This window comes from Periplaneta americana, chromosome 2 (genome assembly GCF_040183065.1).
Source record: "Periplaneta americana isolate PAMFEO1 chromosome 2, P.americana_PAMFEO1_priV1, whole genome shotgun sequence".
NCBI lineage: Eukaryota > Metazoa > Arthropoda > Insecta > Blattodea > Blattidae > Periplaneta > Periplaneta americana.
The window spans coordinates 5713726-5730036 of NC_091118.1; the positions used below are offsets into that span (position 1 = coordinate 5713726).

The following is a 16311-nucleotide window of genomic DNA, read 5'->3' on the forward strand; positions in this document are numbered from 1 at the left end:
TGTACCTAATTCCAATTACCAGTTTCGTCCATCGTACGAGTAACTCATGTTGAAATAATTCTGTACCTACTCTATAAAAGAGTACCTTACGTACTGTAAATTCAATCTGCACTTCTGCCCGATCCGAAAAGATAAAATTACTCAGACATGCTATCTACTGTCCGTCCAAGTGGTTTTATCGCAGGGTCGTAGAAATGGGGGAAATCATGTGACAGTTAATTACTTAACGAGGCCCTTTTATTTAAGTTATTTTAAACAGTTGTATAATATTACGTAGATGTCCAATTCCTAACAGAAATTAATGTTTTCAGAAAAGAGCTAAGACAGCCCAGCTACTATAGACTTTACAGAGGGGCGAACAGAAGCAGGTGGGGGAAACCGGGATGCGACGTAGGCAAACGGACGACAGTACCTGTGCGAAAATATGATTCAATATTGAAAGCTCTTTCGTCACTGGAAAGCACGAACATATTTCTGGAACGTACTATACTCACTAACTCAGTACTGCATACGCGACCTCGGTTCTGTGTGGAGAACGGTTGGAAGTTTACTAGTAGAGGTAGTGGGAGTGAAGTACATTCAAAAACTCCGGTACAATAAAAATTGAAGTAAAAATAAACTGATGTCCCTGTACAACAAGAGTTAATAACACATACAACTCCAATAACCACTTTATCGAGTTAAACTGATGACACAAGCCTAGTAGAACTCTAGAGAAGAAAGCTTAAAATGATGTCCGAAGATGGGGGTGCAATTTGGAACTGAAATGTAGGGGTGGTTGGAGGTGAAGGGATGGAATAGAACGTTCAATCAGCAGTGGTTTTGAACCTCCCCTTTCAAAATTACATCGGCGTGCTTTTCCTCTTGCCCCCTGCACATATGAAATCAGTCCACACAGGAAGTTTTAAAATGAACACTCGGTGTTTCCTCCAATTCCATTACGCCCGCTCCTCTAAGTGGGCTGGGATGTAAACAGTTCGTGCAGCTCCGGTTGGTCCGCCAGTGTCTGTTTTTTACTTTAGTCTACTATTCTAAACTATTGCTTCACCTTCCAATCATTTGCACTTGGGTCCTGCTCAGTGACCGACGTTTGTGACACCCCTACCCAACAGCGGGGCAGGCTGGACTAAAACCAATCAGAAAAGAGTACAAAGACGAGTGGGGGTAGACAGAGACCATTCACAAGTAGGCGGAGTTGCAATGCGCTGAGACACAACAAAGGGGAGTAACCCCTTGAAAATCAAAGGGGTAAATACACAGCTTCACAGGAATCTGCAGACTTCCGAACACAAAACAAGACTTCTGCGCAACAGACGTCACAGCTCGCTGAACCAATGAGCATTCAGGACGCGAAAGCGGGGAGGAACGCTATTTATGAACATAGCCTGCCAGCTGGCTTGGCCAAGGGAAGGGAAGGGAAGACGCTCAACTTCTCCCGAGTGACGTCACGGGCAAGTTCAAAATCCCTTTACCACCGGTATAATACCAAAAATGCAATTCGAACCACTGCGACAACCACGCTAAACGCATGCTCTTCTCGTCTGGTTCAAAACATCACAGCAGCGAATTCAGAATCAGTCTCAACATTGTCCAAGTCAGCGCTCATGTGTCCAACAATGTATTTGTTTAGTGTTAAATTAATTTTTTCCACTCATGCTATGGGAAATATGCTATTATGTATGTTCTATGTTGAAGAGTAAGTACAACTTGCCTCCCAAGCGAAGTGAATTAACTTACCTCCCTACGATGGCGGACTTAAGTTATTGCAGAGCTGAAATCATTTACAATATTTGGATGCAATTCAGGAAGTATTCCATCCAAAGAAATATAATTCATAATGCATTATCTAAATTGTATAATTTAACCAACAGGTCTGCTGCATTAATATTGTATTTTCATCCAATAATGAAAACAAAATATGAAAGGAATAAAACAAATGAAGGTTGGACAAAAATAAGCCGATGTTTTAACTTCTTTCCTGAATTGTATAAATAACAAATTGAAATAAAGCATTAACGAAAACACAATATGTCCATTAAATTTGATATTTCTTCAGATTTTATCTTATACAGATCACTTAAAATCGATAGTGATATTGCAATTATTGTAGGAATTCATGTTATTTACAATATTCCGATCCAATTCAGGATTTAATTGTATTTCTTTCTTTATATCGAGGGTTTCTACAGTTTCAACTACGATCATCTTAGCGACTACTGCCTCATTAGTAGGCCTATACTAGAACTTTCCCCTCCTCCTATGGTATATTATTTTAATTGTATAGGCTATTCACTATCAGAAACATAGCTTTTAACATCGAAAACTTACACCATAAACTTGCGGGAGTGTGTAATCTTGCAGACTTGTCTAGGAAATATGCCAACAACGAATTTTCACAAATGTTGGTACCCTTTTTAGAACACCACACTTTGAAGCACTTATAAGCATTCTCATATCTTTTCTTGGACGTTTCTGGAAGTAGAAATTGACAAGCTGCACTCGTAGCCTCTTCTGTGCTGTCATGCATCTCTTTCTTACCTGCATTAAAATAAATCAAAATGTCTGCATACCTGTTTCATATAAATAAACAACTATTGTCCCATGGTAACAAACAATAGACTGTCAATCAACAAGTCCTCTCATTAACTGAAATAAATGAATGTAAAATTAAAATAATGTAGCATAAATAACTACATTTAGAATCAGTGAGTGGAAAAAAATCTCTTATATGCAATTCGGGAGGTGAGTAGAGTTCACCACCCTCGGACTCAATATTGCTAGTCCTCGCTTCGTTCTGGCGCAAACGACTCCTCGGCTGGTAAATCCTACTTACCTTTTGTACTTACTTTTCAGCATAAATAATATTATTTATAGCCTACAATAGTAGGTACAAGGTTTTGGTTTATTATTTTTCAATCGAAGTATTATCAACAGTAATCTCACTAGAGGTTTTGATTTATCTAGAAAAAATCAAAACTCGAGTGGGATTTAATTGACTATTACACGATTAGAAGAAAGTATAATTTATAAAGATTAGAAGTAACGAAGTACTCCAGTACAATAAAATATTAATTGACTTACGAAAATACAACTGTCTTCAAATGTAACTCATTATTGTACCATCTCAACATTACGCTAGATGACAGTAGCTGTTTTCTTGTTATCAGTTGTGCCAACTGTGGAATCTTCATTGAACTCTGTGGACGGTTAGGCTACTAGTCAAGAAGGCTTTGTTGATTCAGTTTCATTTTTATTAAAACATTTACATTCCACTTCAATCATCCGGATCCCAGTAATCAACGTCACTTGACAGGTGATTTTCAATAAATCTTAGTATTAAACAATCTCTGATACGTGACTATCCATAATATCATATAGCAGAAGCTACAGGGTGCGTCAGAAAGAACGGATGGATTTCACATGGCAAGAAAATTGTAAAGATTCATCAAATCAAAAATTTATTGTTATCAACATATTCACCAATACATGCAGTTTATTTATGGAAACAACATTATCCATATGATGTCTTTGGCTTTCAATACAGGCATCGAGGCGTTTTCTGATGTTCGCCATCACTTTCACAGTCATAGCTGGTGCAATTGCCACGATTTCTTCGCGAATCGCTGTCTTCAGTTCGTCCAGTGTATGTGATCAATGTTTACAAACTTACGCCTTCAAATGGTCCCAAAGAAAGAAGTCGCAGGGCGCGAGATCTTACCGTAGCTTCGGACAATCTCAGTGCAATAGAATTTCGTCCAGGTGATTTCTTCGTTAATGTTGAACCTGTGATACGAAATGAAGCCACCCACCGCAAAATTGTATTCCGAGTTGGAATCCTAGCGTGACGTCCGATGTCGAAATGAGTCCTGAGTGGCGATCACAGACTCTTCATTTTTCAAAAATGTCTCTACGATGAAAGCACGTTGTGCACCAGACCAACACCATATTCTCAACTGAAACTGCATTCTATGGCTGACCCAACAGTCGTGGTCCCCCTCACTATATCTCTCTCCTCGTTGCGTATCGACAGTTTGAAATCCATCCGTTCTTTCTGACGCACTCTTTATAACATACATAACCTAAATAATATAAACAAGTGTTAGAAAAATTTTAATTAAGGATTATGAAATAAACAAGAAACGTTTTAATTAACGATGATGAAATAAAAAATAAACCTGAATAATTTTAAAAGAAACAATTATTGAAAATACAATTTTCAAATTTGAATGTTTTAGTGGTTGGTGGTTCAGTTGATGTTATATTAGACGTGTGCGTAAAAGAATTGGAACTCGAACTTATTCAGGATTTCCGAATGGTGCTCTTCATTTAGCCTATTTTTAAATAGGGTTTCAGGGAAGATGCATAGCTATGACCAGTGATCTATATTAATTCTTGTAGCGCTGGCCTTCTATGCCCAAGGTTACGGGTTCGATCACGGGCCAGGTCGATGGAATTTTAAGTGTGCTTCAATGAGAAAAAGGCTCATATCAGTAGATTCACTGGCATGTAAAAGAACTCCTGCGGGACAAAATCCCGGCACATCCGGCGACGCTGATATAACCTCTGCAGTTGCGAGCGTCGTTAAATAAAACATAACATTTAACATTAATTCTTGTTCTTGAATGCCAATGCGAGTCATATTTGAGAGTGCTGTGCATCGACTGGAGTGGTTTGTAATTTTCTGTTTTTTGACGTCCAGACCAGTGCAGTTTGAAATGTTGGCAAACAAAGAAACAAATGCTAGGGTAGTGATAAAAATAAACAAATGCTAGGGAAGCGGTAAAATTAAACAAATGCTAGGGACGCGATAAAATTGTGCGATAAGCAGCCATGATTGGTTCAAAAGACGTCTTTTCGTACCGTTTTATTGGTCAAAAGTAGTATGACGTAGTAAGAGTGCAATAGTCAATATAAAGCGATTTGGTAAAAGAGATCTGACATTATTTCCAATATTACGCATTTCTTGAAAAGAAAAATTTAGATTGAATATAACGGCAAACATATAGGAATACATAGCAGACTCTTTACGCCCTACTTCCTGTTCATCAGAATTCGACATTTTCTAATCTATCCTAATCTGTATAGGCTACAGAGTGAACCGTAACTAATGTCAATTTTAGGGGTTATGCCTATTCTTTGAGATATGCCTATTTCGAACAGAAACTTGTAAAGTAATTTTGGTTACTTTTACTTCTTTTCGAGAAAAAAAAATTGTTTTATACTGAACATTTCATAGCGTGTTTTGGGAAAGCCACTGCATTAATTCCCAACATGTTGGGTCAGTTTGAGGGAGCAATGTAGCCCTGTTGCCATGAAATATTGAAAGGAATTTAAATATGCAGACATTTGATCCGAACAAATGCAACTTTTCGTTCTGCAAAGGAATCCTACAATCTTGGAGGCAATTTCACGCCTTCCACTGGCTTTCAGCGCTGTGGGTACAGTTCCGCAGCGTTCTTCCTGGGGTTCCTACGAGCCATCATCAATAGACAGCGAAGTTCAACCCTTGGACGACCACTTCGTCACTTGAACAGTTGGAGTCTCTTCAAATATTTTACTTGTGCGATCAACGCTCCGTGTGTTCGAAGATTGCCCGCACTGCAAGGCCTTGCTGGCGAGAAATAATCCCGTGTCTCTCGAATAGAAACATATGTTCACGTAACAACCTGCAGAATACCATTTAAAGAGGAAACACGCCAAATCTAAAACAAAAATGTAGTAATAAATATTCCTAGTGTAAATAAACATTTCTCGGCGTTTTCTATCATGCTACAAATAGGCCTATTTAATATTAATTTCGATGTAATTATACTGACAGAAGCATGGCTCGAACACGATACAGGTTATGATATTGCAGGATATAGGCAAAATAGTTTGCAAATATAAACAAGAAGCATACAATACCTCTGATGGGATATTAGTAGGCCCATATGTAGGCCTACACTATAGTACATTATGCAACGAGCTTATAATTATAATAATAATAATAATAATAATAATAATAATAATAATAATAATAATAATAATAATGATTTATTTAACCTGGTAGTAATTAAGACGCGAGTATGTTTGTTTATGAAACGAGCGCAAGCTAGTTTCATAATTTTCATACGAGCGTCTTAATTACCATTATAGGCAAGTTTCACACGACTTTTTATGCTCGACCATATTTATAACTTGAAATTATTCATTAGTATTCATGTTATGGTTATGTGAGGAGCGGAACTGACCTGATTTGTGAGATGTGCGCAGACGCGAAAGTATTGATTTTTGTCCGAAACACGAATGTCATTGACCTTGATATAATCTAGAGAATAACATGGACATTAGGATTGATATAACCTGGAAATTGATTTAGAATTGAAAAACGAGATGATAAATTGAATTTATTTGAATATTACTTACAATTAACGCTAATTATTATAGTAACAGAACATAACCTTCTGCGACAGTATTGGATTTCCAGCCTCCGTGACTTTTCGGTAATTGTCTTTCGATTGCATATCCGAGAATAATCGATACTTGCGGTTTTATAATGGTACAATGGTGATTTGTCATTGGCTGAACAACTGAATTATAATGAATAGGTGTACTTTAATGAGGTGCATTAAAGGGCTACTACCAGGTGTATAATTACTACATTTCGGCATGGTCGAGCATAAAATAATCTAATACAAGCTCATTTATTTGAAGATAAAATAAATGCATCCAACAATATAAATTTGAAACTGATAATTAACATTAGTGATGGGCAGGGCATGTAGCACGTATGGGCGAATCCAGAAATGCATAAGAATATAGAGTGTTAGTTGGGAGGCCGGTGGGAATAAGACCTTTGGGGAGGCCGAGACGTAGATGGGAGGATAATATTAAAATGTATTTGAGGAAGGTGGGATATGATGGTAGGGACTGGATTAATCTTGCTCAGGATAGGGACCGATGGCGGGCTTATGTGAGGGCGGCAATGAACCTCCTGGTTCCTTAAATGCCATAAGTAAGTAAATTAATAATAGTGAATACATTGTAACAGCAATATTCAGATCATTCAGCTTTATTTCAAAAGATAATTGCACATACAGTTTAGTTATCCATGACAGAAATTGCTCTCAGTTAGCAATTTGTAGATGCTCAAAAACAAAGAAATCAAACCAAGTAAAATTCCTAGGCAACTTATTATTATAGATCAACATTTACGATGGGATTATCATGTAAACTATCTGTGTCTTAACCTACGTAAAACAATTTATAAATCTCTTTCACTAAGGCGTTGTATTCCAAAAATAACATTAAGAGAAATATATTTGGGTTTAGTTCATTCCATCCTACAATAAGGATGGGGTAGGGCAATGAAGTCTTCACTAATATTAGCCTATTACAGAGGGGAATAATAAAAATATGTACAGGATTAAGAAAAAAATGGCATATTATATACTCTTCATACAGGCTACTAGGAATTTATATATACATATACACCCTATTAAAATACTACCATAAAATAATTATCATGGCCATGGTTACAGTACAAGAAGACACATCATATCATGTCCTTTGTTTGAACCCAAATGCAATTCTGAAGCAGGACTAAGGCATGCCTCAAATTTCGGCCCGAGATTGTATAATAACTTCATTAAAACATTCAAAATCAGCATCTTCCAATAATGAATTAATTAAAAAGCAAGCGCTTCAACTGATTTTAAATACTGATTAGTATGCTAATATTTTTTTTCAATATATTTTCATTTCTTTATATTTGTCATTTTTTGATATTTCTCTCTTACATTAAATTTTGAAAAAAAAAAAAATATATATATATATGTAATGTTATGAATCTTTCAAAATTCAATAAATGAAATAGAACTAAACTATAATTAATGTATCTAATAGGCTATATTACTTAAATATACAGGATTATTGCAATATATTTAGTATTTATTTTACAATTTTATTATTTAATACTTTCTCATTTTACCTTATTATTGTTTTAAGGAACCATGGCCCCTTGTACTTTCTAGGTAACCAACTCTTCTGTATATTATCTGATATAATTTCATTGTATTTCTTGTACTATTATTTTGATATTTCTCTCGCGTAGGCCTACTTATATTTGAATAATGAAATTGAACAATTAAATAATTATTTTAGTGTAGACTTAAGCGTGTAATATTACTTCTAAATTATGAAACGCAAACATCACTCCCGAGCACAAGTTTTGGCTTTATCGCGAGTCCCAACCAAAAGTATAGGCCTACTATTATTATCTTTCAAATAAAAGTTAGGAGCCTATCGATATTTTTTGTTTTCTTTTCTTCTGATTAATTTGGAGAACTCTATAGTCAAAAGAATTAAGCAGTCGCTGAGCTTGTATTGTATTGTATGGTATTGTATTGTATTTATATTCCATGGTATTTATACACTGCTTCATAGCAAGAATATCCAACTTGTCAAACGAAAAAAAAAAAAAAAAGATCTTAATAGTAAGTTACTGCAAAGTCTTAATTGTAGTCATAGTCTAGTTGAAATATATACAGAAGTGTTTTAAAATAGAGTCTACTAGTACAACACAAAGTTTTAGTATCAATACTTAAAACGACATAGAAATATTCATGAAGCGTTGTTGAATGTCATGAATTCACCTACAGAATAGAAGGCGTAAGGAATTAGGTAACTCCACAACTTGTAAATAAATAGCCTAACTATTCTCAACTTTAAATAAGAGTTTAATAAAAAATAGCTTAGCCTAGAATAAATAAATAAATAAAAAAGACAATCTCTTTCACATGAGAAAATTACAATAATTGAATTACAAAAACTCTTACATAATAGTGCATTTGGTTAGACAATGGCACAATATTTTTTCTACATACTTATAGATTTACAGTCCAGATATGAAGACTAAACATAATATAATACATGCTAAATGATTGAATAAAATAAAATAGCAATTCTGAATGAAGAAAAACAACTCATGCGAAGCAGGGAGGAATCAGTTGTTAGTGTAAACTGAGGCAGATCACACTCTGATGTGTCCTGCTTATCAGTGAGGAAAGGTAGAGCTGTGAGGTCTGCAGTGAAAGTAACAGACTGTGAGAAATGGAAACAGTAGCAAGAAGGAAAACTAGCTTACTCATGACTAGAGCTGCGATTTGCATGTACTAAAAGTTAACAATGACACCTAGTATAGCCGAATGTATAAGGAGAATGTTAAGCCTAGTTCACAAGACTGCGAAATGCAAAAATAGAGAACTGATATTTTGTAAACCGCGCACTGATTTGTAAGTGGAGTTTAGGAGGATTAAAGGTCATTAACAGTACCAAAGAGGAATACTGAATTACATCTGAAACTAATGAGGAGCATGGTTTCTATGTCTGTAACTATACTGACAAGGTGAGTAAAATTATTAACTTTTAATATCTGCATATAGCCTAAGTAATACGGGAGAATGGAGAAAGTTACACACCGCAGAACTGCACGCATTGTATTCTTTACCTGACATAATTAGGAACATTAAATCCAGACGTTTGAGATGGGCAGGGCATGTAGCACGTATGGGCGAAACCAGAAATGCATGTAGAGTGTTAGTTGGGAGGCCGGAGGGAAAAAGACCTTTAGGGAGGCCGAGACGTAGATGGGAAAATAATATTGAAATGGATTTGAGGGAGGTGAGATATGATGATAGAGAATGGATTAATCTTGCTCAGGATAGTGACCAATGGCGGGCTTATGTGAGGGCGGTAATGAACCTCCGGGTTCCTTAAAGGCCAGTAAGTAAGTAAGTAAGTAAGTAAGTAAGTAAGTAAGTAATATCTGCATATAAATCATAGCAATATGTATGGCTTGGAAAATGAGGAATCATGGATAGAGTAGGAGAGACACCCACAGAACTACAAAGGAAACATGACTATCACTTAGATTGATGGACAGTTCAACTGTAACACGAAGTGTGGATACAAATTATGCACTGCTTAAAGAAAAATATAAATGAAGTAATTTCAAATGTTACTTTTCTCACAATAAATATTATCAACTGCTTCTCAATATTTACATCTTACTAAGGTTATGTATGTCTGTATGTCTTCAGGATATGAATTATGTTGAAATGAATGTAATATCACATGAACTAATACGTGTGGTTCACCATAAAACAATATGAAACATCTCCAGTTCATCCTCAGCACTCAACTCAATTTCAAAACACACACCCTTTCCGACACAATCATGAACATCCCCACCATAACAGGAAAGCAGAAGATAGTGCTGGATCTTCACTAGGCTTTGGACAATGAAGGATAACACTTCGAAACTAGTCAGGCAGGTAATTGTCTAAAAAGTTAACACAGTAAAGAAGATGCAAGTTATTCAGTGATTATCTACATGTTAAAAGTGTGTATAGAACCAGAAAGAGAAAATGAAAATTGGTGGTTGCATAAAAATGCGGTCAATTAAAAGAGATAGTCATGTTACACAGGCTGTCAACCTTACATGTTTTACTGTATTAGAGTTCCTATAGTTATATTATTCATATTAGTAACACTGCGTAGTCGTAGAACCGGAATTGGTCAATAAGAATTGCAAATGAAAGGAGAAAACGAAGACGAAGACGAATAATAATAATAATAATAATAATAATAATAATAATAATAATAAGAAGAAGAAGAAGAAGAAGAAGAAGAAGAAGAAGAAAAAGAATAACGCCTATGATTGTTGTGACAACAGAAACAATATTTTATAAACCTGTCATAAAATGTTTCTACTGCACCTTCTTCTGTTAACTGCTTCTGTTAACAACCTCACCATTGCGTCATGTCGATGTTCAACTGCGATAGACATTGGGCTCTCTCCATCCTCATCACATACATTGACTGCAGCGCCATGCTTTACTAACAGCCTCACAACATCCACACGCATTCTTTCAGTCGCATTCAGAATTGCACATTCACCTTGCTTGCTACGTGCGTTAACATCAGCATTTTTTTCTATTAACATTCTCACAGTCTTCACGTCACAGTATTTGACTGCCACCATTATTGCAGTAATGCCGTTCTTATCACACACATTAACATCGGCACCATTCTCAGCCAACAGCCACATAATATGTTCATGATTGTGTAGAGCTGCTATCAATATTGGACTCTGACCATGCTTATTGCGTTTATTAATATTAGCACCCTTGTCTATTAATAAACTTACAACTTCCACCAGACCATTTTCGGCTGCAGCCATTATTGGAGTAATGCCCTCCTTATCACACACATTAACATCGGCACCATTCTCAGCCAACAGACAAATAATATTCTCCTTATTGTGTAGAGCTGCTATGAATATTGGACTCTGACCATGCCCATTGCGTTCATTAATATTAGCACCCTTGTCTATTAATAGACTTACTACTTTAGTCATATTACATACGGCTGCAGCCATTATTGGAGTAAAGCCGTCCTTATCACACAAATTTACATCGGCACCATTCTCAACCAACAGACACATAATATTCTCGTTATTGTATAGAGCTGCTATCAATATTGGACTCTGACCATGCTCATTGCGTTCATTAATATTAGCACCCTTGTCTATTAATAAACTTACAACATCCACCAGACCACTTTCGGCTGCAGCCATTATTGGATTAATGCCGTCCTTATCACGCAAATTAACATCGGCACCATTCTCAGCCAACAGCCACATAATATGTTTATGATTGTGTAGAGCTGCTATCAATATTGGACTCTGACCATACTCATTGCGTTCATTAATATTAGCACCCTTTTCTATTAATAAACTTACTACTTCCACCAGACCATTTTTGGCTGCAGCCATTATTGGATTAATGCCGTCCTTATCACACACATTAACATCGGCACCATTCTCAACCAGCAAGAATATAATATCCTTTTCACTTTCTTTAGCTGCTATCAATATTGCACTCTCACCATACGTATTGCGTTCATTAATATTAGCACCCTTGTCTATTAATAAACATACAACTTCCACCAGACCACATTCGGCTGCAGCCATTATTACACTAACACCATACTTGGTTCTTGCATTAACATCTGCTCCTTTCTGTATCAACAATTTGACAATGTCGACATGCCTATATCTGGTTGCAAGAACTAGTGGACTGTCATCATTCTTATTGCGTAAATTACAATCCGCTCCTCTATCTATTAACAGTGTCACAATTTGCACATGACCATGCTGGATTGCATATGACAAAGCTGTATTATCCATATCGTCCTGCATGTTAATATATTCATCCATGTGAGATAACATATTTACATTATATCTACGAGAATTGTCATCAGCCTTCTCCAAATATGTCATGTTAGAGTCTTTTAATTCTTTCTTTGCAGCATTTAGTAAAAATTCCACCATTTCTACCTTTCCCGCAACTGCAGCAACGTGTAACATTGTGCCAGTAACTGCTTCCCATCTCCAGTTATTACTTGTTACTCGCACTGGATGCTGAACACTTACACCAGAGTTGAAGAGGAACTTGGCAATATTAATGTACCCACCTTCTGCTACCATTGTCAAGTTTCTCTCTAGGAGCTCCTTACTCTTAATATGCTCCAAGCTGAAGCTAATGTCACTGTTTTGTGCGTGTCTTTCCAGTAGCTTCTCTACAACTGACCATGCTCCAAATCTGTCGGCCAGTGTGAGGGGTTGACAGCACAAGACTTCGTCTTCAATGCTACAATCAGCACCGTGATCAAGTAGTATCTCCAGGACTTTATGTGTAGTTGTATTACGAATGGCTTCGTAGTTTCCATGATATTCATGGTGACATTCAATGTGATTCATCACAGCCAAGTGCAAAGGCGTCCTCCCACCTTCATCCTTCTCATTCACATCACACTGTTGGGAATCGAGCAATTTGAGGACACAAACTTTATCTTCATTTAGGGCAGCCACATGCAATTGAAACCCTTGGGTCAGAATGCGGTGAAAAAATGTCCTTATTACTTTGAACTTCTGATCAAACAATAGCTTTTCTAAATACTTCTTCTCTTTCTTGATATTTTTTGCAAACCACTTTGCAGCAAAATATTCTGAGAAGGTTCTATGAATAAACACTGATCTGAAATTAACAATTTCAACAATAATTCCGATTTTCTCAAGACCGTGGTAAAATCGGGTCTGAAAAGCTTCGACTTGGCTCATAATGTCATGGAAACAGCTGAGCTTCTTAAGGTCTTCACGTTCTAGCAGGGAATGCAAGGCACATGCCATGTGGTTCTCCTCAAGCACTTTCCTCTGCGACTGGTAAAGCTCTTGCAGAACTAGCTTTGTTGTGTTGCCGTCGCCCTTTTCATTGATATATATATCCCATTTCTTATCCACGAATCTGCAGTAGAGATCCAATAAATCCAGTTTGTCAGGAATTTCTATGTTCCCGGTTTGACAGTAGTCAGAGGCTTTGCTTTGAAACACTTCAGCCAACATAAGGATCTGTAGTGGAATTTCTGTGAATTGTCCAAGTTTGTCATTTAGTGACTTGCCTATTACTTCCAGCAGCTTGGTAATAAATATGTTGATGTCATAATTACCATCAGTTATATTTTTCCACAGTTTGGCGAGAAAATCGTGTTGATTTTCTTTTGTGAAAGGTTGAAGCTCGAATGCAAGACAGGAGAATTCCTTTTCCAGCATTTTCCTCATCACAGAACGAGAAGTGATCCATAATTGTTTGAATTTATATGAAGTAAGTTGTCTTAGTGTGTTTAATACCATGTCTGAATAATTAGGGCTAATTTCATCAAACCCATCTGTCAGAATTACAATATTGCCTCCATTGTTCAACTCAAATTCGAAAAGTGATATCTGGAAGGCACTGTCGAACTTTGCTGCCTTTATCAGGAGATCGATAGCAGACACCTGATGCCCACTCAGATAATCAGTATGGTCATTCAAAATTAATGTCACCACCCAACAGGCAGGATCATTTCGCTTGAATTCGTGAGCTAAATTAATAATTTCCGTGGATTTTCCCATTCCAGGATGAGCCACAAGCAACTTTACCTTATCGGACAGCAGCATGGCTTCCCTTAAGCTCCTGTTCGATGTTTGATCTGTTAAGTTCCGTGTGATATTGATTACGCCACCTTTTGATTGCCTCCAAACAAATCTATTGTCCTCCTTGTGAAGCCAGTGAACACATTCATATACTTTTGTGGCAGTTTCAAATTCCATTTTACTGCCAACAAAATGGCGACAATTGTTTGTTTGATTGTGTTTCGTTTCATCAAATATCTCTACAGATTTTTCTGGTGGAACTAATTGCTGCAGATATTCTTGTGTTACTCCACTCACAATCATACAGTCATTTTTAGCAAAAAATATTCCTCTATCCACATGTTCTCTACGCAAGAAAGTACGTGGGATGTAGTATTCGTATTGTTTAGAGAGTTCCTTTCCAATTCTTTTGACCTTTCCAAAAACTACTTGAATTACAATTTCAGCACTTACTGCTTCATCAAGTGCCCTGATGTCAACCAACGACTTTAGCTTGATGAACTCACCTTGGAAGTTCAGTTTGCATTCTAATACTTTTTCTTTTGTCTCCTTATCCAGTTGACCAAAACGGAATGCATCTGTATAACTTTTAATGTATCCTACCTTCTGTTCAATGTCATGAATTTCAGTATCTAATTTTCTTTCTTTCAACTTTTCGCCGTCATGAATATCACTAAGTTTGTATCTTTCTATCAACTTTTCACTGCCAGTTTGCGTCTTTCTTTCTGTCGTTTCACCGTCATGAATTTCAATAAGCGTCTTTCTTGAACCTAAATGTTTACGTAACTCTGATATTTCCTCGGCCCAGCCATTCACTACAAGTGTATCCCAACCTGAACGTCGACCCCACAGAGCTAACACTTCACTCATTCGATCTTGCAATAGACTGCCATCTATCATAATCTTCTTTTCAACACTTTGGTGGATTTTCATAGAAGTGAGAGCGTTGACGTTCTTGACAATCAGAAGACCACCTTCAGCTGGCAGCTGCTCTCTAAATGATTTCAAATACCTTTCATCAAATCGTACATTAAGTAATGAGAGCTGATCTGCTTTTGCTTTGCAGATGTCAGCAATACTGCATTCCACCATCTGCTCCCAAAACTCGACATCTTTTGTGAGGAACGAACCAGGGCCTTCCCACCAGTTCTTTACATGGGACAGAAACTTTTCGAAATGAGAATCTGTTCCCAATGCAGTCTGAAGTTCTGCCTTAATGAATTGATCAAGTTGTTTCTCAGTGGCTTGCTCGGTGTAATATCTGAACTGATGGAGGAACTGGTTCGCTTCAGGTTTGTCCTTCAACAAGTCGTAGACAGAGAAATGTATGCATTCCTCTCCTGTCATGAGCACATCATGGAGTGCAGTGTCATCAACATTTTCACCCAGAGTTCTAGTCATTGCAGCATTTGTGTAAACAACGAACCGCACATCACGGAATGGACCCCAGTGCTGCAGATCTGGATGCTGTCCCCACTTGTTCTTGAGCTCACAGTAGGACTTGTAGTACATCGGAATGCTGAAGTCGCCCACTTCTTCCTTCAGTTTCCTCTCCGTTACTGTCTGACGTTTTCCTGTTTTGTGTTTCAACTGTACGAACGTTGTGTTACCTCCAAAGCTAAATACAATATCGTCAAACTTCCCACCTGCTTCCATGTTGGAGGCAATACGGAAGTCCTGTCCCTCATTGACTGCTCTAAGAAAAAGAAGACCAGACAGCTTCACTTCGTACATTGCCCCCGACATACCGCAGGCGCCCCCTGTCTTCTTGTAATCCTGTAATGGATCAGAAAAATATTATTTCCTGAAAATTATTTGTAGTGATTTTATTTTGGAATGACTGGCTACTAGTCTAAAGTTGCCAAGTTTCTAGAATGTAAATAAGGGGCACTTGGCAGCATTTAACTGGAAGAAAATACGAGGAACTTGCAAGATAGAAAGAAATCTGTGATCACCATCTCATAGCATATACTTTAATTACTATGGTACAGGCAGAATCAATAGGCGGGTTTTTGCTTTGGTACGGAAACAACTCACTCCATAGTTTCTCTAGCGGTTTATGACCTGAACAAAGAAATCTTTCTGTCGCTCCGTTCGAATGTAAGTTATTGACAAGTGCTACAGTTTGTTCGTAAATACAATATATCTCATAATAAACAGTATTTCAAACAGCTACTAATCATTCGAGTACTGTGATCGCTATCATGTCTCAGTCGGGCGCTGATATCAGAAGCCTTACTAAAGGTGTTGTTTATCAACTTCACCGTTTCTTGACAGAGCTGTGAGGACATTAAAAA

At 37.0% G+C, this 16311-nt stretch overlaps 1 protein-coding gene across 1 annotated transcript in view; it reads right to left on the reverse strand.

The window, feature by feature from the left end:
- Positions 1-7035: 7035 nt before the first annotated feature.
- The window catches only part of LOC138712125 (uncharacterized), a 28369-nt gene continuing 19093 nt past the window's right edge, over positions 7036-16311 (reverse strand). The window contains exon 3 of the mRNA XM_069843555.1: positions 7036-15790. Coding sequence (XP_069699656.1) covers positions 10736-15790 — 5055 coding nt within the window. The 3' untranslated portion in view covers positions 7036-10735. The remainder of the gene's footprint in view (positions 15791-16311) is intronic.